General features: G+C 43.8%; 1 protein-coding gene across 8 annotated transcripts in view; it reads right to left on the reverse strand.

Annotated features, from left to right (window-relative positions):
- Window positions 1–24,195, reverse strand: part of NT5C2 (5'-nucleotidase, cytosolic II) — a 272,125-nt gene that overhangs the window by 150,476 nt on the left and 97,454 nt on the right. For all 8 annotated transcript variants that reach the window (XM_033942075.1, XM_033942078.1, XM_033942077.1 and 5 more), the window contains 2 exons: window positions 17,453–17,570; window positions 1,794–1,889 (listed from right to left, as the gene is read on the reverse strand). In XM_033942075.1, the coding sequence (XP_033797966.1) occupies window positions 1,794–1,889; window positions 17,453–17,570 (214 nt within the window). The remainder of the gene's footprint in view (window positions 1–1,793; window positions 1,890–17,452; window positions 17,571–24,195) is intronic.

Below are 24,195 nucleotides of genomic sequence, written 5' to 3' on the forward strand. Positions count from 1 at the left end.
AATTCAACTGAAAGATATACTAACTATTTATGTTTACTAATGAATTAAGTGATGTCTTAAATCTAATAAAAATGGCCAGTCACTTGTAATCCGGTGAGATTCTTGGTTGGTATCCTACCAGTTAGTAAGATGCTAAGAACTCCCAAGGCCTTGAATGTTTAAACTATACTTTTATATCTGTTAATTATTTCCTTGACCTCCTCCAGAGATGGAAGAAAGAGCTGAGGGATATGAAACTTGTCCATGTAGTTATTCAGAGCAAACACTTGTCCTCAGAAAAGACGTGGAGAGGCATAATCAAAAAAACCATCGAAGTCCCTTTTTAGCCTAAGGCCTTAAATGTTGAAAGCAGAAGCAGGGAAAATATCCATAACCAAAAAAAACGTCCTTTTTTGATAATGGCCTGCCTCTACATTCAGCTGTTTAAACGCCCAGACCACCACTACGTCTACACTTATCCTCCCACGACGTCTACACTTATACCCCATAATGAACCAAAAAAACGCCTAAGCCCCAAACGCCCCCCCCCACATTAAAACGATCCGGGCAGGAGGGAGCCCAAGCCCTCTTGCCCCGCCGACTCCCCGACAGCATCGGGGCAAGAGGGAGCCCAAGCCCTCTTGCCCCGCAGCACCCACGGCACCCCCCGACGATATCAGGGCAAGAGGGAACCCGAGCTCTCTTGCCCCGCGGCACCGATGACCCCCCCCCGACAATATCAGGGCAAGAGGAAGCCCAACCCCTCCTGCCCAGGCAGACCCCCTACCCCCCACTACAATATGGGCAGGAGGGATCCCAGGCCCTCCTGCCCTCGACACAATCCCCCCCAACGACCGCCCCCCCCGCCGACCCCATGACCCCCCCCAATACCTTTGAAATGTTGGCTGGACGGACGGGTGCCAAGCCTGCCCATCCGGCAGGCCAGCCGGCTCCAGAATGGGGTCGGATTGGCCCAGGCGGCTGAAACCCAGCCCACAGGTGGATAGGGCATCTCTCCTTCCGCGGGTCAGAGCAGTTTGGGTAGAGGAGTGATGGCATCGCGGTAGGGGAGATGAGGCATCTCTCCTGCAGCGATCATTGCTGTAGGGGGTAGGCAGGTTGCTGGGGCCGCAGAGATGATGGCAGCAGCCACCATCAGCTCAGCGGCCCCTTTTTCGGCACTTAGACCTGTTTTGACTTCGTCTAAGTCAAAAAGGTATAAGTGCCGACTAGGCAACCTGCCTAAGGTTTTGGTTATACCTGTTGCACGCCTAGGTGTAGGTCAGCCCACCTCCCGCCCTTTTCCCTCCTCTAAACACACCTCTTTTCTCTCTGTGCGTTTAGTGGCAGGGGAAAGGCCTAAGCTGGTTTTGGTTATGGTACTTGGTTATGGTACTTTGGTTATGGGTACTTGGACGATCAGGCTTTTTGATCGTCCAATTAGCCATTTAGGACACTTTTTAGACTTTTTTTTTATTATGAACCCCATAATACATGTTTTCTGGTAATGTAATTAGATGCTTGATGTTCAATGGCTTTACAGTGCAAATTTGTTCTGTCCCAGTGTAAGAAACCCACCCCCCCAAAAAAAATAAAAGACATTTATGTGTAACATATTCATTTTCAAAAGCCCCTCCTCACAAAAGGAAGACACAATTCAGTGTTAGATTTCATAGTTTTATTGTCATTAATAACCTAAATGTCTAGTGAGAGAAAATTATCTTCCCCCTTCCACAAAGCACCATTGCTTGACAGTGGAAAATAAACTGGCATTTGCCAACACTAGAACGTACTGATAAGTTCCATATACTTACCCCTTCATGAAGTTAAACCCATGGGCGCAGACTAGAATGTTTCCATATGCATCTACTTTCAACAGATTTCCATACAGTGTATCAAACACCAGGCCCCTAAGTAAACATATTGATAATAATAAAACAAGTCAGTGCTAAAAGAAACAAATTAAAATTATAAAAATTACATTTCGAGCGCCAAAAAATATTTTACAAATCTTTGAAGCTCATTGGATTTAAGAAAAGATGGTACTCTGTACCTATAGTAATACATGGTGAATTTTTTGATATTCGATCTATAAATACTTTTTTTCCTATTCTTTTTAAAACTTACAATAAGTGTAACAGTAAATACAACATTTTATACTCAATATCACACTTAATATTCTATTAATGTCCATATCAGAATTAATCCCCCCTAATCAATTACATTTTTCAACATGTACATATCTATCATGGACCTCATATCTACATACCAAAATTCATTACCATCTCAAACCCCCCTCCTCCCCCCTCCCGGATGTGCATTTTTAAAGGTAAAAAACAATATTTAAACATTACAATATTTTTGTTAATGGTTCCCAAGTCTCCTGAAATTTCTTGAAATTCTCTTTCTGAGTGGCTAGTGTTCTTTCCATTTTATACATATGACACAAGGAATTCCACCAAAAACTATAGTTAAGCCTCCTCCAATTTTTCCAATTGCTTATAATTTGTTGTATGGCAACTCCTGTCATAATAAGTAATAGCCTGTTGTTCTTAGATGATATTTGGATTTTAGCTCTCATTGATATCATAGGATAATGCCACTGGAATTTCCAACAAACAATTTATTTGGCCCCATATTGATTTCCAAAAAGCCAAAATAAATAGGCAATAGAACAATAAATTATCTAAAATCCCTGCTTCGAGATGACAATGCCAACATTTATTTGACTTATGGAATGTAATCCTAGGACCAAGATATGACTGTTGATCTCAAACGCAATAAAAATTCACTGAGAGGTCTTCCCGGCCATTAAAGATAACAGTATAAAGATGAACTCTTCAGTTTTCTTATATCCAATATAGGTGCATTAGCATCCAAGTATGCTTAGTTGTCTTGGTAAGGAAAAGCAGAAAAACATACAAAAGGAAGATAAATTGTAGTTTCTATGGACTCCATGCTGGGAAGGGGAGTACCGTATTTTCACGCGCGCGTTATACGCGTTTTTACCTACCGCGCATACCCCTCGCGCGTTATATGCGTGAGCGCGGTATACAAAAGTTTTAAAACATAGTTCCCGCCCGACGCCCGATTCACCCCCCCAGCAGGACCGCTCGCACCCCCACCCCGAACGACCGCTCGCACGCGCTCCCACCCGCATCCACGATCGGAGCAAGAGGGAGCCCAAGCCCTCTTGCCCGGCCGACTCCCCGACGTCCGATACATCCCCCCCCCCCCGGCAGGACCACTCGCACCCCCACCCCGAAGGACCGCCGACTTCCCGACAATATCGGGCCAGAAGGGAGCCCAAACCCTCCTGGCCACGGCGACCCCCTAACCCCACCCCGCACTACATTACGGGCAGGAGGGATCCCAGGCCCTCCTGCCCTCGACGCAAACCCCCCTCCCTCCAACGACCGCCCCCCCCAAGAACCTCCGACCGCCCCCCCAGCCGACCCGCGACCCCCCCTGGCGATCCCCACGACCCCCCCACCCCCCTTCCCCGTACCTTTGGTAGTTGGGCCAGAAGGGAGCCCAAACCCTCCTGGCCACGGCGACCCCCTAACCCCCCCCCGCACTACATTACGGGCAGGAGGGATCCCAGGCCCTCCTGCCCTCGACGCAAACCCCCCTCCCCCCCAACGACCGCCCCCCCAAAGAACCTCCGACCGCCCCCCAGCCGACCCGCGATCCCCCTGGCGACCCCCACGACCCCCCCACCCCCTTCCCCGTACCTTTGGTAGTTGGCCGGACAGACGGGAGCCAAACCCGCCTGTCCGGCAGGCAGCCAACGAAGGAATGAGGCCGGATTGGCCCATCCATCCTAAAGCTCCGCCTACTGGTGGGGCCTAAGGCGCGTGGGCCAATCAGAATAGGCCCTGGAGCCTTAGGTCCCACCTGGGGGCGCGGCCTGAGGCACATGGGCCCAACCCGACCATGTGCCTCAGGCCGCGCCCCCAGGTGGGACCTAAGGCTCCAGGGCCTATTCTGATTGGCCCACGCGCCTTAGGCCCCACCAGTAGGCGGAGCTTTAGGATGGATGGGCCAATCCGGCCTCATTCCTTCGTTGGCTGCCTGCCGGACAGGCGGGTTTGGCTCCCGTCTGTCCGGCCAACTACCAAAGGTACGGGGAAGGGGGGTGGGGGGGTCGTGGGGGTCGCCAGGGGGGTCGCGGGTCGGCTGGGGAGGCGGTCGGAGGTTCTTGGGGGGGGCGGTCGTTGGGGGGAGGGGGGTTTGCGTCGAGGGCAGGAGGGCCTGGGATCCCTCCTGCCCGTAATGTAGTGCGGGGTGGGGTTAGGGGGTCGCCGTGGCCAGGAGGGTTTGGGCTCCCTTCTGGCCCAACTACCAAAGGTACGGGGAAGGGGGGGGGGGGGGGTCGCCAGGGGGGTCGCGGGTCGGCTGGGGGGGCGGTCGGAGGTTCTTGGGGGGGGGGCGGTCGTTGGGGGGAGGGGGGTTTGCGTCGAGGGCAGGAGGGCCGGGGATCCCTCCTGCCCGTAATGTAGTGCGGGGTGGGGTTAGGGGGTCGCCGTGGCCAGGAGGATTTGGGCTCCCTCCTGGCCCGATATTGTTGGGGAGTCGGCGGTCCTTCGGGGGGGGGAGGGATGTATCGGACATCGGGGGGGGGCATCAGGCTTTCAGGATGGGGACAGACCTTCAAGGGGGGACAGTGCACGGAAGTCAGGGGGGTGAACGGAGAGTCGGGACAGCGCACGGAAAGTCAGGGCGGGCGAAAGGAGCGTCGGGCAGCATGTGCGGTATACCCGTGGGCGCGGTATACCAAAGTTTTTGTACATATCGTGATTTCTGCGCGCTATACCCGTGTGCGCGTTTTATACGGGTGCGCGTTATTTGCGTGAAAATACGGTAGTCATCCTCTTTTGGATAAAGCCTCATTAAGCTTGATTCCTTGTCCACCACTTTCGCTTTCCAATGAACAGAAGCAGGAAAGCTGCACACAGTGAGTACTGGAGGTGCAGATGCACCTATATCATATAAGGAGGTTAAGTCTACCTGGTGCCCTGTCTGTCCAAATTAGATTGTAAGCTCTTCTGAGCAGGGACCATCTATTGAATATTATATGTACAGCGCTGTATATGTCTTGCAGCACTACAGAAATAATAAATGATGGTAGTAGTAGTAGTAATAGTAGTAGTAGTAGTAGAGAATGACACAGGAACAAAGTTTGCCCCCTTCTCTGCAGGTTCTGTCTCCACCCCGCAGGCTCCATCTCTGTCTCCATCCCTGCCCCGTAGACTCTATTTGCACAAGCCTTGAACACTTATGATTTTGTACAGACAATATTCCATACAACTGTTTATAAATAGACTTTCATTACGATCATTCAGTTGCTTACATTATCTAAGAAGATAATTGGATTGTCTTTCAGACATGGGTATAGAAGAGAACCTACACTGTGTAGTAGTGGATGAACAGGAAAATGAGTGTGCATTAAATGTGCAAATGCTCCTTGATGCTAGCAACGACAGACGAATCTGATGCAACAATCAGATGCTTGAGCATCTGGGCAAATGACGGAAGGATGTTGCAGATGGTAGGAGTCTAATCTTCAAAATTCTTGTTGCCATATCAAAGGCAGATAAGATACAAATGATGTCACTTAACAGTAGTTCATTAAAATCCAAAAGCAGCTTCTGCAGTTTTTTTTTTTATTCACTGAATTCAGTTGCCAATTGTTTAAGAAGTGTTAAGTTTTTATATATTGATTCCAGCATTTTATAGATACTGTTCCTTCTAGTTGGAACAGCCTATTTAAGGCTAGTCTTAAGCTAGACAATGACATGGGGGACAAAGTTTGTCCCCATGGGCTCTTTCCCTGTGCCTGTGTGAACTTATTCAAGGGATTATATCAAATTTGATCATGTTATGATCACTGTTATCAGGCGGCCCCAGCACCATTACCTCCTGCACCAATTCATGCACTCCTTTAAGAAATAGGTCTAGAATTGCTTAGTTTCTTGTTGGTTCCTGAACGAGCTGGTTCATAAAGCAGTCTTTGATTTCATCAAAGAATTTTATCTCCCCAGCATGTTCTGATGGTTACATTTACCCAGCCAATATTGGGGTAGTTGAAATCAAAAGTCCACAGGATGAGATAAATCAATCACAAATACATAACTTTTATCTCCTACTGCTGGGATGGGAACTTTCAAATATGAAATAATAACCTGAGGGGGAGAAAAAGACCTCACAACTAACGAGGTACCCATCAAACAAGCCGAAGCTGCAAAGCGAGTAAGTCCTCAGTTCATCATAGGTCATAAAAAAGCTCTTCCCCCCCCCCCCCCCCGGATTTATCAAATGAAGTCCCATTCAACAGCAGAAAAAACACAAAAAATGTTACTTGACTCTGGAGAATGAAACACCCTGAGCTCTGGGGTTTCCAGACCCCTTGGAGAGCTGGTAATCTAAGGCTGCGGGGGCAGGGCCCTTATGTAATGCTAAGGGTTGTTTCTAGCCCAGGAGGAACCACCATTGTCTTGCCTGTTGCGTCCTCTGCAGGCAGTTTCCCGACTCCACCGACTGTATCCGTCTCAGGAGCTCCTCGATATTCCCAAGAACGGGCACTCTGGTGCACCGTGAGGCGGCAGCCGCGCTCCGGCCTCTACGCTTCGGCATCTTGTAGGTAAGAAATTGGCTTCAAAAAATACGCGGCTCTAGAGCGATGACCTCAGCACATCCAGCCGATCGCCATCTTGGATCCCCTTTTCCCCCACCAGTTTCTAGTTTAAACATAGAAACATAGAAGATGACGGCAGAAAAGGGCTACAGCCCATCAAGTCTGCCCACTCTGCTTACCCACCCCCTGTCTATGCCCTAATGACCCAATTTCCTTATCTTGATCCTCGTAGGGATCTCACATGGGTATCCCATTTATTCTTAAAGTCTGGCACGCTGTCTGCCTCGATCACCTGCACTGGAAGCTTGTTCCAATGATCAACCACTCTCTCTGTGAAGAAATACTTTCTGGTGTCGCCATGAAATTTTCCGCCCCTGAGTTTGAGGGGGTGCCCTCTTGTGGCCGAGGGTCCCTTGAGAAAGAAAATATCATCTTCCACTTCGACACGTCCCGTGAGATACTTAAATGTTTCGATCATGTCTCCCCTCTCCCTACGTTCCTCAAGAGTGTAGAGCTGCAATTTGTTCAGTCTCTCTTCGTACGAGAGACCCTTGAGCCCCAAGATCATCCTGGTGGCCATCCGTTGAACCGATTCAATTCTGCGCACATCTTTACTGTAATGTGGCCTCCAGAATTGCACACAGTACTCCAGATGAGGTCTCACCATGGCCCTGTACAACGGCATTATGACTTCAGGCTTTCGGCTGACGAAACTTCTATTGATACAACCCAATATCTGCCTTGCCTTAGATGAAGCCTTCTCCACTTGATTGGCAGTTTTCATGTCTGCACTGATGATTACTCCTAAATCTCGTTCTGCTGAAGTCCTAGTTAAAGTTTCTCCGTTCAAGAAGTACGTCCTGCATGGATTTCCGCTTCCGAGGTGCATGACCTTACATTTCTTAGCATTGAAGCCTAGCTGCCAGGTTGAGGACCAACTTTCCAATGTAAGCAGGTCCTGCGCCATATAATTCTGTAAACTGCATTTACTTACTATATTACATAGTTTGGCGTCATCGGCGAATAGTGTTATTTTACCTTGAAGCCCTTGAGTCAGATCCCCTATGAATATGTTGAAAAGGAGTGGACCCAGGACCGAGCCCTGCGGCACTCCACTGGTCACCTCCGATGTTTTAGAGAGGGTACCATTAACCACCACCCTCTGAAGTCTGCCACTCAGCCAATCATTGACCCATGCAGCCTCTCCTAACCCCATCGATTCCATCTTGCTTAACAGCCAGCGGTGTGGGACACTGTCAAAAGCTTTACTGAAGTCCAGGTACACGACGTCCAAAGACTCTCCCAAGTCCAACTTTCTTGTTACCCAATCAACGAAGCTGATGAGATTGGATTGGCAGGACCTACCCTTGGTGAATCCATGCTGACTGGGATCCCGAAGATTCCCTTCATTCAAGATCGTATCCAATTTGCTTTTAATTAGTGTTTCCATGAGTTTGCACACTATTGATGTGAGACTCACCGGTCTATAATTCGCAGCCTCTGCCCTGCAACCCTTTTTATGCAGAGGAACGACATTAGCTAATTTCCAGTCCAGGGGAACTTTCCCCTTACTTAGGGAGAGATTGAATAGCTCAGCCAATGGTTTCGCCAGGACATCGCTCAATTCTCTGAGCACTCTTGGGTGCAAATTGTCTGGTCCCATGGCTTTGTTCACCTTGAGTCTTGCCAGTTCACTGTAAACTTCACCTGGTGTGAACTCAAAATTCTGAAACGGGTCTTCTGTGCTTTGTGTTGCCTTCAACTGCGGACCGTGTCCCGGTGCCTCACAGGTGAAGACTGAGCAGAAGTATTCATTCAGTAGTTCGGCTTTATCGGAATCTGCTTCCACGTAACTTCCGTCCTGTCTTCTAAGGCGTACTATCCCGCCTGTGTTCCTTTTTCTGTCACTAATATACCTGAAGAAGGATTTGTCCCCCTTTTTAATGTTTTTTGCCAGAATTTCTTCCACTCGAAGTTTTGCCTCCCTAACTGCCATTTTGACCGCTGTAGACCTGGTCCTATATTCTACTTTTGCCTCTCTTTTCTCCGTGCGCTTGTAGGAGAGAAACGCTTTTTTCTTCTCCTTAATGAGGTGCGAGATCTCCGCGGTGAACCATTGGGGTTTATTGTTTCTTTGTCGTTTATTTACTGATTTTATGAAGCGGCTAGTTGCTTCATGTATGGTTGATTTCAGTGTTAACCACTTAGCTTCTACATCATCGGTCTCCGCTTGGTCCTGCAGCGTCTGATGGACGAAATCTCCCATGCGTGCGAAGTCTGTGCCCCGGAAATTGAGTACCTTTGTTTTCGTGTTTGATCTAGGGAAGCCTTTCCTAAGGTTGAACCATACTATGTTGTGGTCGCCGGAGGCTAGCGTATCTCCTACTGAGACCTCTGAGACGCTTTCCCCGTTGGTGAGTACCAGGTCGAGGATCGCCTGGGCCCTAGTAGGCTCCGTTACCATTTGTTTGAGACGTGCTCCCTTTATGGAGATTAAGAGCCTCCTGCTACCGCTGGTTGTCGCTGAAAATGAGTTCCAGTCTGCATCAGGCATATTGAAGTCCCCTAGCAGTACAGCTTCTCCTTGTAGAGTGATATTCTCTATGTCTTCAATTAATTCTGCGTCCATGTCTTCCAGTTGTCTTGGGGGTCTGTATACCACACCTAGATACAGGCATTTTTCTCTGCCTCTTGCCAGGTTTACCCAGAGGGACTCCCTGGTGTACTTGACATCTGTGATCCTGGTGGTTTTGATGTCCTCTTTAATGTATAGAGCTACCCCCTCTCCTAACCTGCCCTCTTTGTCCTGACGAAGTAGATTGTAGCCCGGTATAGCCATATCCCACCCATGTGAGTCCGTGAACCAAGTTTCAGATATTGCCACCACATCTAGGTCGGCATTCCTTATTTCAGCCTCCAATTCTAGAATTTTGTTACCTAAACTGTGTGCATTGACATACATGGCCCTCCATATCTTGTGTTTGCTAAGTCCCTGTGAGGCGTATCCTACCCGAGTCGGTGTGACTCCCAAAGAACTGTTTGCAATGTGGGTACTTACCTTGGACATGGAAGCGGAGTTTCGACTCACCTCATCAGGATAATTCCTTTCTGCACTAATATGTGAATGGGTACCCTCCCCCTGCTCTATCTCCATTTTAAATGTTAACGACAGCAGCCTGATTTCACTCTAGTTAAGGGAGAGCCCATCTTTACGGAATAGGCTCCCCTTTACCAGAAAGTCACCCAGTTCCTAACAAATCTAAAACCCTCTTCTCTGCACCATCGCCTCATCCATGCATTGAGACTCCGGAGCTCTGCCTATCTCTTGGATCCTGCATGTAGAACAGGAAGAACTTCTGAAAATGCTACCTTCGAGGTTTTGGATTTTAACTTTCTACCTAAGAGCATAAATTTGGCTTCCAGAACCTCCCTACCACATTTCCTTATCATTGGTACTCACATGTACCAAGACAGCAGGTTCCTCCCCAGCACTGTCTAAAATCATATCTAGATGATACCTGAGGTCTGCCAACTTCGCACGGCAGGCAAATGAGTAAGTGATCCTCACGTCTACCAACCACTCATCTATCTTCAAGCCTAATGATCGAATCTTCCACGATAAGGGCCATCCAAACCCTTCCCTCCTGGGCAGAGGCCCCTGGAGACACGTCCTCGATGTGAGAGGGCATTGCATCCCCTCCTGGTGGGCTGGTCCTGGCTACAAGACTGCATCCTACTTCACCAGAGTGATTCTCCCCTTTAAGAAGACTTTGCTCCTCCAAAGCAGCACAGAGGCTGCCAAACAACATCCCTGTAGGTCTCCTCTATGTACCTCTCTGTCTCCCTAAGCTCCTCTAGCCTCAAGAGATCAGATCTGTTCCCTGAGTGCTAGGAGCTCTCTGCACAGAGAACACATAAGAGCTCTCACCAACTGGGAGATACGCATATGACACTCAGTGCAAAAGACTGGATAGCCCCCAGCTTGCTGCTGGATTGTTGCCTGCATTTTAATATTGGTGATTTCTTTGTTAAGTTGCTAGTTATACGTTAGGCTATAGTAATATTTAATTTTTATTATTTTGTAATGCTGTAACTCAGGGGTCTCAAAGTCCCTCCTTGAGGGCTGCAATCCAGTCGGGTTTTCAGGATTTCCCCAATGAATATGCATGAGATCTATGTGCATGCACTGCTTTCAATGCATATTCATTGGGGAAATCCTGAAAACCCGACTGGATTGCGGCCCTCAAGGAGGGACTTTGAGATCCCTGCTATAACTGATAGGTTACCCTTCAAGGATTTCTTGATGCATGTCCTCCCAAAATCATGACAGTTGCCCCACCAGAATTCAAAAAGGAACTATTCGCATGGATAACAACTGCCTTACAAGTGGAACACTAAACAAAAAAATGGGACACATACTAATCACTCCCATCCCTAAAGATCAGAAAACATCTACAGCACTGACATCCAATTTCAGACCCATAGCAAGCATTCCCCTTTTCACAAAGATACAGGAAGGATTGGTCAATCTTCAACTAGTAAACTACCTAGACAAATTTAACATCCTTAGTGAACACCAATCAGGATTCAGGAAAGGATACAACACAGAAACTGTCTTAGCCTCCTTACTGAACCACCTTTATGATCTCTTTAGCAAAGGCAAAATCGCACCGATCCTACAACTAGACCTCAGCAGCACGTTCGACCTGGTAGACCATGAAATCATGCTACTGTGCCTTGATGTAATGGGAATTTCTGGAAAGGTAAAGAAATGGTTCCAAGAATTCCTAACAAACAGATCCTACTGAGTAATCAGCAATGGAAATTACTCCAACCCATGGAAAAACCCGTTGGGCGTGCCTCAAGGCTCCCCCCTATCGCCCACCCTTTTCAATATCTATATCGCCTCCTTAGGTCACCTCCTACAAAAACTAAACTTAAAGCACTACATATACGCAGACGACATATCCATTCTAATCCCTTTAAACGACATCACAAATGAAATTGTAGACAACCTCTCAAACATAATGACAGAAATCGAAAAATGGACCACCAATTTCAAATTGAAACTAAACGCAGAGAAAACAAAAGTCTTTCAGGCAAGCCCTAATGACAAAATTACGAGAACATCGATAAAAATAAAAAATCATGAATACCCAATATCCAAAACCATAAAAATACTCGGTATCACTCTAGATACACACCTAACCATGACTGACCACACAAACTCACTAGTGAAAAAATGTTTCTTCACGCTATGGAAACTAAAGACCATTAAAAAATACTTCGACCCAACATCCTTCAGGTTGCTGGTGCAGGCGCTAATCCTATCCATTCTTGATTACTGCAACATCATCTACCTGGGTATCCCACAAAAAACAGTAAAAACCTGAGATTAGTACAAAACACCGCCGTTCGCCTAATCTTTGGACTAAGAAAAAATGACCACATTAGCCCTTACTATAAAAAACTGCACTGGCTACCAATAGAAGCGTGAATACTATTCAAATTTGCTTGCACCTGTTTCAAACAAGTCTGGGGACTTGCACCTTCATACCTGCAAACTCACTTCATTCTACACAACCCCTCACGAACAACCAGAAACAAAAATATCTTTGTATACCCAAAGATCACAGGCTGTAGATACAAATCATTCTGGATAGAACCTTTAAGTTCCAAGCAAACAGACAGCAAGTCTGGCTGAGAAACTACATGAATGAACCCAATCTGACTTACAGTGCATTCCGAAAATCAATTAAAACCGCCCTATTCGCCAAATTCATTGACTAAAACTGTCCTCTCCCTCACTAGGATTTCCCCCTCTGTAAACGCCTTTTCTTTCTCTTAAGAAGCTCCTTTCATGTATTCTTTACCCATAGAACTCCAATTAGTATGTAAGCTTTTTATTTAGACTTATTGTATTGTATTTAGACTTATTGTATTGTATTAAGACTTATTGTTATTCGCTGAACGTCCAGCCTTCTTTCAATGTGAATCGCCTAGAAGACGCCTGACTAGGGCGGTATAGAAAAATAAAGTTATTATTATTATTATTATTATACTATTTCTTAAGGGCTAATTGCTAACTAATAGAGATTAGCTAATTACTTTTTACTCTTCTGATTGGTCCAAGGGCCTATAAATCAGAGATCAGGCCAGAGTTGGGGTAGGAGGGAGGAAATTAAAGTCTAAACTGAAGCTGCCTATGCCTATTATCTGTGTTTTATACTGATACTATAGCAATTGTAAAATAGCCCTTTGAAATACTAGCCTATTGTGACAGCAAAGCTCCTGTCACAGATAAAAACACTGCTAACCCAGTCCAAAGTATAGCCCTCAAACCTGCAATCCCTAAAATAAAGCCTGTACATCCTGCTAAAAGCCCTAGTTTAGGACAGAAAGAAGGAAAAGAGAAAAGGCAGGCAATGTCACAGCCAGGAATTCAGGCAGGGAGGGCACAGAAACCATAGTCCATCCCCTATTATTCCTTTCCCAGAGCTAGGAAGAAACCTAAGATCAACCCAGTTCTGCAGTCACGTAAGCCTCAAGCAGGAGGACTGCAAATGGATAAATCCTCCTCAGCTGACTCTAACAGGGCAAACAGAACGTAGCACATTGAAAGCAGCCCAATGCTCTCTGCATCAGAAATGTATGATTGCCCCAGGCCAACAAGCAGGGAGAAGAATCAATCCAGCAGCCAGCTAGGTACTGTAAATTCCCAGGGGAGCCTGAGAGGGCAGGGCTAGAGGTTCTTTCAGAGAAGAACCTGGTCAGGAAACTTTCCCAAACACCCAGAGAGAGGGATGGGAGGTGGAGAGTGAAGCAGGGGAATTTATGGAGAGAAAACACCCATTGACACCAGGTGGGGGTGGTGCAGTGAGGCTGAAGCAGAGTTCAGTGTGCCAGAGGAATGTATGGAAACCTAATTTATAAGTTATAAGCTGCATCATTCCTCCTTCTAAAGTAAGGACTGCACAGAGAAGCCTGTGCTTAATTATTGCCATAGAAGCTGAGGGCAGCTGAGACTGTCCGTATGAACCAGCTTAAACGCCATATTAGCAAGTAAGATCCCTAGATAACAGAAGCTCTAGGACTATGGCAGCATTTGGGAGGGCCTGGATACAAAGGGCGGCTTGCTTCCACACAGCCTGCAGAGTAGGGCTGTGAAAGTCCTAGGAGGGACAAAAGTGCTAATAATAAGCTGAAAAAAGAAGGGTTTTTTTACTATTGCTTGGAGAAGTGCTGCGTGCCTCAGAAAGGCCTGAGCAGTGCTGGCCAGGATTGTGGCTTATAATAGTCAGCAGCCCCAAGAAGGGCAATTTAGGACCCTGAGGGATTAAGAGAGTCCTCTTTTTGATTTTTTCTTTTGCTTAGAAAGTGGTGACAAGGACTATCCAGTCTCTGAACTAGATTACATATAACAGACCCTGGAAGTCTGTTAACGTGAACTGTGTGACTAGAGATTGTGAATGAGAATTCTTTTGAGTTTGATAATCTTTCTTTTTCCTTATAATAAACCCGGTGAAGTTTAGTTGGAAAGAAATCCAGTGTCCGGGTTTTCCTTACACCAGCCATATAAAAGGCGCACTGAAAATCTTACCTATGGTCCGAGCCTGGGTTTCCCACCTGCTTGGGGCCTAGCCCGGCCACACTATGTACACTAAACAGAGACTTCATATGCTAAGGAAAAAGAAAACTATCCCTAAAACTCCCTTGCTAAGTGAGCATAGTACTTTAAATAAGTCCCTGAGCTTATCTATTTAGCTTTAGGATTCCCTTGTCCCACATTTGTAAGCAATTTCCCAGCAAAGTCTTACCAGAGAAGATTTCTCTTTCTCTGGAAGTCTTCTCATAGCACCTCTTCTAAGGCTTCCATAAGCTCTGCATGAGGCTCCTCCTCAGACTCCATGCTGATAGGGAGTGCTTGAACCATTTGCCATAAAATTGGTGAAAGATAAACTTTCAGGAGAAGATCTGCGACATGGAGAAGGATCAGATGGTATCCCATAAGATTTGTCTGCAGAGAGCTCAGGGAAGTCATCACTAGAGCATGGTGTCAGATCAGAATCAGATTCCTCAACATAAGCTCTTCTGGAAGACTGTGAAGTAGGGCATCGAGTGGAGTGTTGAGAAGAATATTGAGAATGCATCGAGAAGAATATTGAGAATGCATCGAGAAGGATGCGTGCTATGCTCCTCAAAGGACGATGCATGCATCAAGTGTCTTCAAGATGTCAATGCTCGACATCAAGGGCTTCTGGAGCGGTGCATGGAGTGACACTGGGATACATCCTTAGAATGGACCGAGGCTGGTAAAGTAGATGTAGGAGCCTGTGCAGATTGTGATTGCAGTAGCCCAGCAAGCCCTTATTGGAGCAATGCTCGAAGCTGTTCCTGGAGAGAAGATGTTGGTCCCAATATTTGCAAGGGTATGAAAGGTGCAGGTTGTACTGGATGCTGAGGCATGTCTATGAGGGGACATCAATGGTGAATGGTTGTCCATGTGTCAACACTAGGACTGCATCAAGAATGTGAATGCCTGAAAGGATGCCAATGCATATCTTGTTGGGGGTGGAGTTTGTGCTTCTTAGCTTTATTACGAGGCTCACTTGATGGAGGTAGCACAGACAATGAAGATGTTGAGTCCCTGCACTGCATCGTTTACACAGGCAGTGTCGATGCTGGAGTAGATCAAGGTTGAACATCGGAGTCAGAGTCCCAAGCCATGCTCAATGTCCCCAAAGAAGTACTGGAGAGCTTCTCAAACTGAAGTTGCTGGGCCTTAAGCGACCTCTTCTACATGCAAGAGCAGAGGGTGCATGAAATGTATTGATCAGGACCAAGGCACTGGACATGCCAGTTGTGCGGATCAGTGTCTGAAATGGTCCTATTATATCAATTGCACCACTTGAAGCCGCTAGGTGCTTTGGACATCAAAGAGAAAACCGCCAACGTGACGTCAAAGAGCTCAATGGCCTGGGGAGCTCAAGTAAAACTCAACTTTAAAAAAAACTTGATGCTCCCGGAATGGAAAAAGGCTTCGGGGACAGCCTGAAGGCCCAAAAAAGAAAAACTAAAAAAAATTGGAGAAAACTCAACAGAAACTGGAAAAACTCAAAGAAAAACAACAAATGATAAGAAAACTGAAGGAAAAAAAACAAAGGGAAGCCACCCAAAAGACAATGGTTGACATGCTGAGGAGAACTCTGAGAATACAGTTTATTGGCTCTGTGAAAAAATAAGAACTGCAGGTCCTGCAAGCCGATGTCAGTCAGGAAGGCACCAGCACATGCGCGATATAGGTGGTCCTTAAAATTTAAAGTGACAATATACTTTTTGATTGTCCATGCCGGATTCCATGGATGTCGTCACTCATATGTGAAAATATATTGATGCTTGTCAATGGAGAACAGCAGCTATTTACAACCTGGTATCATCATCAATCTGGTGACAAATTTGTGAAATATAACAGTTTAAATATTTCATACTTTCCAAACTGTAGAAACATGTACTTATCTTGGCCAATCCACAAGAAAATTAATGAGTTGGCTGGATAGTGTTTTGATTCCTGCATCAGAGCACTCACAGCTGCAAAATCTCAGGAGGCTTTGTAAAATGGACACAACAAATGCACCTATGTGTCTTCACAGCCAAAAGTGATGTTATAAAATTATTCATTAAGATCCACAGAAGCATAATTCTTTTCTAGTTCTGTTTCGTATATCATTCAGGATGCATAGAGCTAGTAACCCATCCCCAACAGAGATACAGAAAAGACCTATTTTACAATAAGCTACAGACTTCTTTAAAAAGCAGCACCAATCATTGAATCAGACATTTTTTCAGTGAACAGAACAAGAAGTCATGATATGAGATTCAAAAAGATAGACCCAGGAGTAACATTAGAAAGTATTTCTCCAAAGAAAAGATGCTGGATACATCTGTACCATAATTTTAAAATGCATGGGATAAGCATGGATATTTCTTAACTGCAAAGTGAAGAGATGGCCAGAGGCAAAATGGGGTCAATTGAATCATAACAGAAAGGGACTTGGGAAGAACAGATGGGTCTTATTTACCATCAAACTCTAGATTTAATATATTACACAATGTAGAAGATTAAACCTGCCACTCTGAAAAATGCAAAATCTCCTCAAGAGCAAGCTTAATCAATTCTGGAAGCCCTTTGGTATTTATAACATATGACAAACTAAAATCTACCTAATTTTTGCATAGCACTGATTTATTAAGAATTATTTGCTGTACACATGGACCTTCAAATTATATAAGTTCTCTTTAACTTGTAACCTGCTCCCAACTCTCTGGGAACAGGATATAAAACAAATAAAATAATTATTCTAAGTATAGCTAAATGAAAGTAAAACATTTCTCAACTCACAATTCATGTCACTTCAACCTGCAGACCTATGGGGCTTTTCAAAGGTCAGTTCTCTCTGGCATACAATGGAGAATGATTTATAACCAAAGTGATAAGAGATCTGCTAATAATAAGCAATCTCAGATATTGCAGGGATAGGTTTTGAAAAATTCCAATATGGATGAAAATGTCTAAGAAATCACAATCTTCATGCCTGCATGTGAATCTTTTTTCTTCTGTGTATAAACAGAACCAAGACACCTTTCCCCATAGGCTTCAATATTCCTTTCAGCAGAACAGCAGAAACAGAAATGGATTGGCAAAATAAATGAAGGCATACTCAGTTACATACATATATTTTTTGGGGGGTTACTAACCCTTAGAGCTTTTCAGTCTCCCCCTACTGTAAGTGGTAAAAGTCTTGCAAATATTTAGAGTTGTCTTTTGTTTAATCTTACCTCGTAGGAAACACGGGATCATAGACAAAGTTGAGTAGCTCTTGAGGGTATCCAATTGAAACCAATCTTTCAACCGTCAGATCAAAGCCAAGAGATTCATATTCTGGGGACTTGTATACTGCAGGAAAAAAACATTTCATTTACTGGCAACAAAAAGTTGTAAAATAACAAACTAAAAAAACCCCCAAATATCCCCCAACAACCTCATTAGGCATTCAAGTCACTCATTCAATTTTTCTGTATTGTTCTTGAGTTATATTGCTGTACTAACATTCCACTGATAACAGTAATAGAACTGTACAATGCAAGAGTAGTCCCTCGATGAAAATTCAATTCATAGTTTGGCAATAAAATACACCAGTTTACATAGAATGTGACATCAGATAATACTCACAAGAACCATCTAAGTCTGTCAAATTTGCTTACTCCTGCAATTCTATAGAATACAGATCATTTATTGACTCTCTCTTTCCCAAAGAAATACACAATCAATCCCAAACACAATTTGTAAACCATATTGTTGCCATCAAGCCTAACAGAATTTTCATAAATCAAATGACAATCATTTCAAGTTTAAGTTTCAAGTTTAACCTTTATTTGATGAATCGCTTATAACAATATCTAAGCGATGTACAGTTTTAAAAACCATCAGAATGTGGTAATACATTTAGTTTACAAAAGTCACTCAAAAGACAGACAGAAGTGGACGAACAGGAAGGGGTGGGAGGGAAGGGGAAAAGTTACAATATTGTTATTTGTTAGAATTTGACATCAAAGGGAAAGCACATTGGGTAATAATGGGTTAAGATGAGATAAGAAGAGTATGGGAACCTAAAATGTTATGTTTCATAAGTCAAATGCGTCTTATTTACAACTGAGGGACTCTCAATTAAAGCGTCTTATCTTTAGCACAGATATACTATAGTCCAAGTTTCAATCATAGTCACATTCCAATCATCTGAAAAACTTAAAATTTTAATTATTACAGATGTTATTAGTCTTTTCACTTTCAGAAAATGGAAAGCAGACCTTAATGAAGAAAATAAGGATTAGCAAAATTAGATGTTATCACTAACAAGATATGCCAAGAGAATGTTTGAGAAAACGTTTCTTTTAACAACAAAATCTATTGCTAATTTTTTTTTTTTCAAAGTATAAGCAAAGAGCCATTAGAGAATCAAATGCCAAAAGGAGTGCACAAGGAAGGTAAAGTAGAAGAAAAACTAAATGATTTCTTCATTTCTGTCTTTACCAAGGAGGATGTTAGAATCATACCCACACCAGAATCATTCTTTGATGGTGATGATCCAGAGAAACTAAAGCACATCACAGTAATTGAGGTGAAGTTGTAACAGATCAAAATGACAAACTGAAAAGCAATAAATTCCCAGTAATTTCAGTTTGAACCTTATAATCCATCACTTCTGGTTATCAGAGTTTCCTTTCAATTTAAAGAGACTCAACTCATGCGCATTTACACCACACATGTATTTAAACATATTTCCCCTCTCCCGCCTTTCCTCTAAAAGTATACATATATTTTTTTTTTTAATTCTTTATTCGTTTTCAAATTAAACAACAAGTGCACAAAAGAATATATTACAAAAAATTATTCCAGAATAGCACTTTGATATCTGCCATATAAACATCTAGTAAAATCAATAACCCCGCCTACCACCCACCCTTCATCATATTTTCAATAAAAATATACACATATACATATTGAGATCTTTAAGTCTGTCCCTATGTACGCCTTATGCTGAAGACCACGCACCATTTTAGTAGCCTTCCTCTGGACCGACACCATCCTTTTTATATCTTTTTGAAAATGGAAGTCAGTCATCAGTGATTTGTGTGTGCTTTGCGGCCCTGCAGACCAAACTGCAGGCATTGGTGACAAACTATTGATGAGCTGACACTAATAACGACAATCGTCTGACCACTCATGCAATTGGTCAATGAAATGCGTCAAAGTGCACGGTCTTGGCATGATATTGATGCATATGGACAACCAGACCGAGGCTTGTCTACCACTGAACCTGTAACTTTCTTATTTTATACAATCTTTACTACCATACTGTGACTGCAGCTGACTTTACTGGCAATCTGGCAGCATGAAAATCCTTCCTTACTCATCACTGACACACAAACACACACCTCCAACATCAGGTTCTTTGTATTGTTCATGGTTGATGCAGAAAGTGTATGAAACCCAAAAAGCCCGCACATTTTATAGCTGCCCTATTACCTAGACATCTGGACTGTGACTGGCTGATTGGTCAGAAATAATGTGTGCTGATTGGACAGTCTCAATCCAGTTTTGAAGCATGATCTATAAAAGTTAGAGTACCTATGTTCCACTATCAACAAAATTGTAAAATTAGAAACAAGTGATCTTAAATTGTTGATTCTAATAGTTAAATGTGTCTCTTATAATGTGGTATAAAGATAAATCTACTGGGTCAACAAAGAAATTAAAATAAAAAGTCAAAAAGTTGAAATAATGCAAAATTCACAGGTGGTTCCAGATTTTGCCTACAATAGTTCTTCACAAATGTTTATACAAATGCTCCGATTCCTCACATTAATTTTCATCTTTCCTAAAACTTGGCCAGCATTTAAAGGATAGTTATTTTTAGTGACACAGTTTCAAAGCTGGCAAAATTTCAGCTGCTGGAGAGTACAAGCTGCTCTTATTACAATGGTAAGTATGAGGACACCATTTTCTAAGTAAATGAGGATTAGGTCTTAACTTAGACCTGAAATGTACTGGTAGACCTTTTGCTTGGTCGAAAAACATGATGCTGGAAGATATTTTGAGAACAGCAGGAGGCTATGTAGAAAAGTTTAAAACTCTTATGCACTTTCTATCTCGTTTACCAAGAGGTATGGTAAGGCTGGTACAATATACTTCCCACATGGCAGGACATAAAACAAAGTACAAATTGATCACCATTTAGATGTTCTGAAAAAATAGTTTACTACAACAAAGAGCACAAACATGATATGTAGATTGTACCTGCACACTCATGTCCACTTATGCAATAGTTGCACAGTGAAGACAACAGGATTTTGTTCTTTTTAGCAATGTGGCCAGTCTTTGGTTAAAAGAGAAAACCAAATGTGTGCTACCATAATAACATATTTATTTATTTAAGACAGAGTGGCAGACTAATTTAAAGAAGTTGCATATGAGGTCAGAATGGTGCTTGCAAATTCTCAGTTAAGGTAGGACTGGATAAACATGCCCTGCTACAGTATCTCACTTTGCTTTGAATCTGTCATTTCATCATCATCATTTTATCATCAATAAGATACTTTTCAAAATACATATAACCTGATTAGGTAACAGAACCACGTTGAAAAAAAGATTAGAGGATTTGATTTTCTAAATACAGTGAAGAATAAGGGATTGGGATTTGATATACCGCTTGGAGAAGGTGTATTAAGCAGTTTACAATCAGGTACTCAAGCATTTTCCTTATCTGCCCCAGCGGGCTGACAATCTATCTAATGTACAGGGTAGTGGAGAATTAAGCGACTTGCCCAGGGTCACAAGGAGCAGTGTGGGGTTTGAACCCACCACCTCAGGATGCTGTATTTTGGCGTTTAGAAGCCAACCAAATTTTGGTTTTAGGTTTGGGTTTTGCCCAAAAATATCTGTGCATTTTTGGCTGAAACCCAAAACTTACTCTTCCCCTCCCTTAGGAAGGCCTGGTGGTCACGAAGTGTCTTTGAAGAAAGGAACAAACCCCACTTGTTCCTGCCTCATGCTGCTGCTCCATCACAATGGCTGCCGAGATAGGAGAATTGCTCCCATCTATGCAGGTTCCAATCACAAAATGGCTGCTGGGACCTTCCACAGCAGTTTCTTGAGGCTGCTGGGGAAAGTCTCAGCAGCCATTATGATGGAGCAGTGGCAAGAGGCAGGAAGGAGTACAGTTTGCTCCTACCCATCAAAGATGCTACTAGACCATCAGGCTTTCCTAAGGTAGGCATGGGGAAGGCCTGCAGATGGAATGGTGAAGGGTGAACAGAGGGAGGAAGGCTTTTCTAGTTAGATGGGAAAAGGTGTGGGAATGGAGAGTTTCATTTACAATTTAGGTGTCTTCTGAAACCGAGCAGCCAATTTCGGTTGCAGTTTTGTTTCAGTAGAAACCAAAGATCCTGGGTTTGGTCAGGTTCTATGGGCCTTCAATACCTGCTTTGCACAGCATTTCAGATACAGTTTCACTTAGAATCTGCTATGGCAAGTTAGACATTACATATTTTATGAAGAAATAATTTTTGCAATTCTCATTCTTGTGGTGTAGCCAGTATACAGAGTGGAGAAGTAGCCTCATGGTTAATGCTGTGATCTAGGGAAAGGCCCAAATTCAAATGCCATAGTGGCTCCTTGTAGATTTGGGTAAGTCAATTAACCCTCAATGCCTCAGGAGAAGACAATGGCAAACCACTCCTGTATTATGCCAAGAAAGCCACCAAGGGGGTTACCAGGAAACAAATCTGACTATTGGTTTCTCTTTGTGCTTATCACATATACCTCTGTGACAATACTCTGGTCTTTTTATATCAAGATGAGAAACTATTTCCATCTGCCTCGATTGAGAGCTGCTTTGTGTTGTAGATTTGTGTTTTCTATCTTCAAAACCTTTTTCTGGTTTGCTGTTTCAGCTGCCTACCATGAGACTATTGCTAGCTCCACCCCTCTGTCAATCAGGGGTGACAAGCTTAAACGAAGCAGGCTGAGGCTGAAGCGTGGTTAAGGAGCTCCTTTGTACACTTCTTAGTATGTTTAGATGAAGAACATTGATGCTCCAATGAATTGTCTCAATGACTCAAGGACAATGCAGAATCTCAATGAGATGAAGTATGTCGATGTCTCAATGCAGAATTTTTCTTCTTTTTGCAGACATATGAGGATGCTTTGACTGTCCTCAATGCTCCGATGCCACTCCGATGAAACACTCCTTCAAACAGCAACTGATGCTCTGTCAAGACTAAGTTTCTTTTATGCTTTGAAGGAGTCCAGTAAGCTTTATGTAAAATAAAATATGAAGATTGTAAAATAGCTGCGGATAAGGAAGGTCAAATAGATTTAGTCCAAAAGTTTTTCCATTCTGAGGTGGTGAGTTGTAGGTCCAGTTGTGTGTTCCAGTATTGATTAATCATAGATGGCTTCTTAGAGGATAAAATAATTTTATATACAATGGATGCTGATTTTGTTGATTGTAGAAGTATAGAGCAAACAGAGGTTATATGAGGATAGTTAGAAACATCTGTCGTATTATTTGGAAAATTACCTTTACAATGACTTAACATATTCCAAGTTGACACTTGTCCAGTGTTTAAACCATATTTGTCACTAAATTCTGAAAATGGAAGTAAATTTTTGTTGTCATAAAGTTGAGATAGTGACATTTGCTTGGTCATTCATTTTTGGATTTAAATGAAACTTTACATTTAAATATATTATTATATCACAATGAAATATCAGTAATATCTGACCATTTCTGATGTAAGAGATACATTGCAGTATTAATAGTATGGGAAGTTGCATTCAAAATACAATAGTGGTTTTTAAATTTAAGTCTATCCATAGAGGGAAGAAGATGCAAAGGGATATTATTTAGCAGATTCCTTTCCATGTGGATCCATCTAGGGGAGTAGATATTAGGGTCAGGCAGATACCAGTATTTAGCTTGAGAAATCTGACAAGCTAGGTGATAGAGCTTAAAATCAGGTAACTTGATACCACCTGATGAGCAACGTGGCACACGGAATGCCCCGGTGGGAGAAGGCCATGAAGCAGCCTGTCTAAGATTGCTGCTGCTGCTGCCCTTTGCAAGAAGGAATATTGGTCTCACGGTCGGCGGGGTTCAGTTGGGAGGGAGAGATAGAAGGGTCAGCAGGGGGGGGGGAGAAGCGCTGCTACCGACAAATCCAGCGCTTCAATTAGGGCTTATTTTTGGGGTAGGGCTTATATTAAGACCTACCTCAAAAATCATGCTAGGGCTTATTTTCAGGGAAACATGGTACTTGAAAAAGTTTGTTAAAAATTTAAACGGGAAGGCAACTCGGAGAAACAAGAAACATATCTTCTTCACTCCATGGCAAATGAAAAACTGACAACCTCGGAAACTGGCGTCGGGCGGGAAGGCACTCGCACATGCGCAGTGTAGGCAATACTAAGCTTTGAATCCTTAAAATGCCAGTGCACTTTTTTACTGTCCATACCGGGGCTCTGTGGATGATGTCACCTACATGTGAGAACATACTGCCTGTTTGTCCACAGTTAACAGCAGTAGAAAGGAGGAAAAGGATTTTCTGCCCCAGAAACAGCTCCAAATGGACCAGCTTGAAATGGACCAGCTGTCAGTCGGTCAGACACCAATTGTGACCTCTACCCTCCAAAGATCCTCACCATATGGTCAGGGGGCTGGTAAAGCTGCCTGCGCCTTAAAACCCGGGGGGGGGGGGGAGGATCGCTCCAGACACATATAGCCTGCACTTAAAACCAATGACAAGGTCAGTGGGCAAGCAAACTCCCAGGGGAAGGGACCCCAAGTCTAAGAAGGGTGACACACAGCAGGCTGGCTCCACAGATCCTCCAGAGTTTCTGTGAAGTAGCAGTCCGGCTCCGTGGGACTGCGTCCTTTCCTCCGACAGGGGACCACTGGAAGGGGTTTCAAGGCACTGAAGCCACCGAACAAAACTAACATTAAGCAAATAAAATAAGAAAA

Source organism: Geotrypetes seraphini, chromosome 4 (genome assembly GCF_902459505.1).
Source record: "Geotrypetes seraphini chromosome 4, aGeoSer1.1, whole genome shotgun sequence".
In the NCBI taxonomy this organism is placed as follows: Eukaryota; Metazoa; Chordata; class Amphibia; order Gymnophiona; family Dermophiidae; genus Geotrypetes; species Geotrypetes seraphini.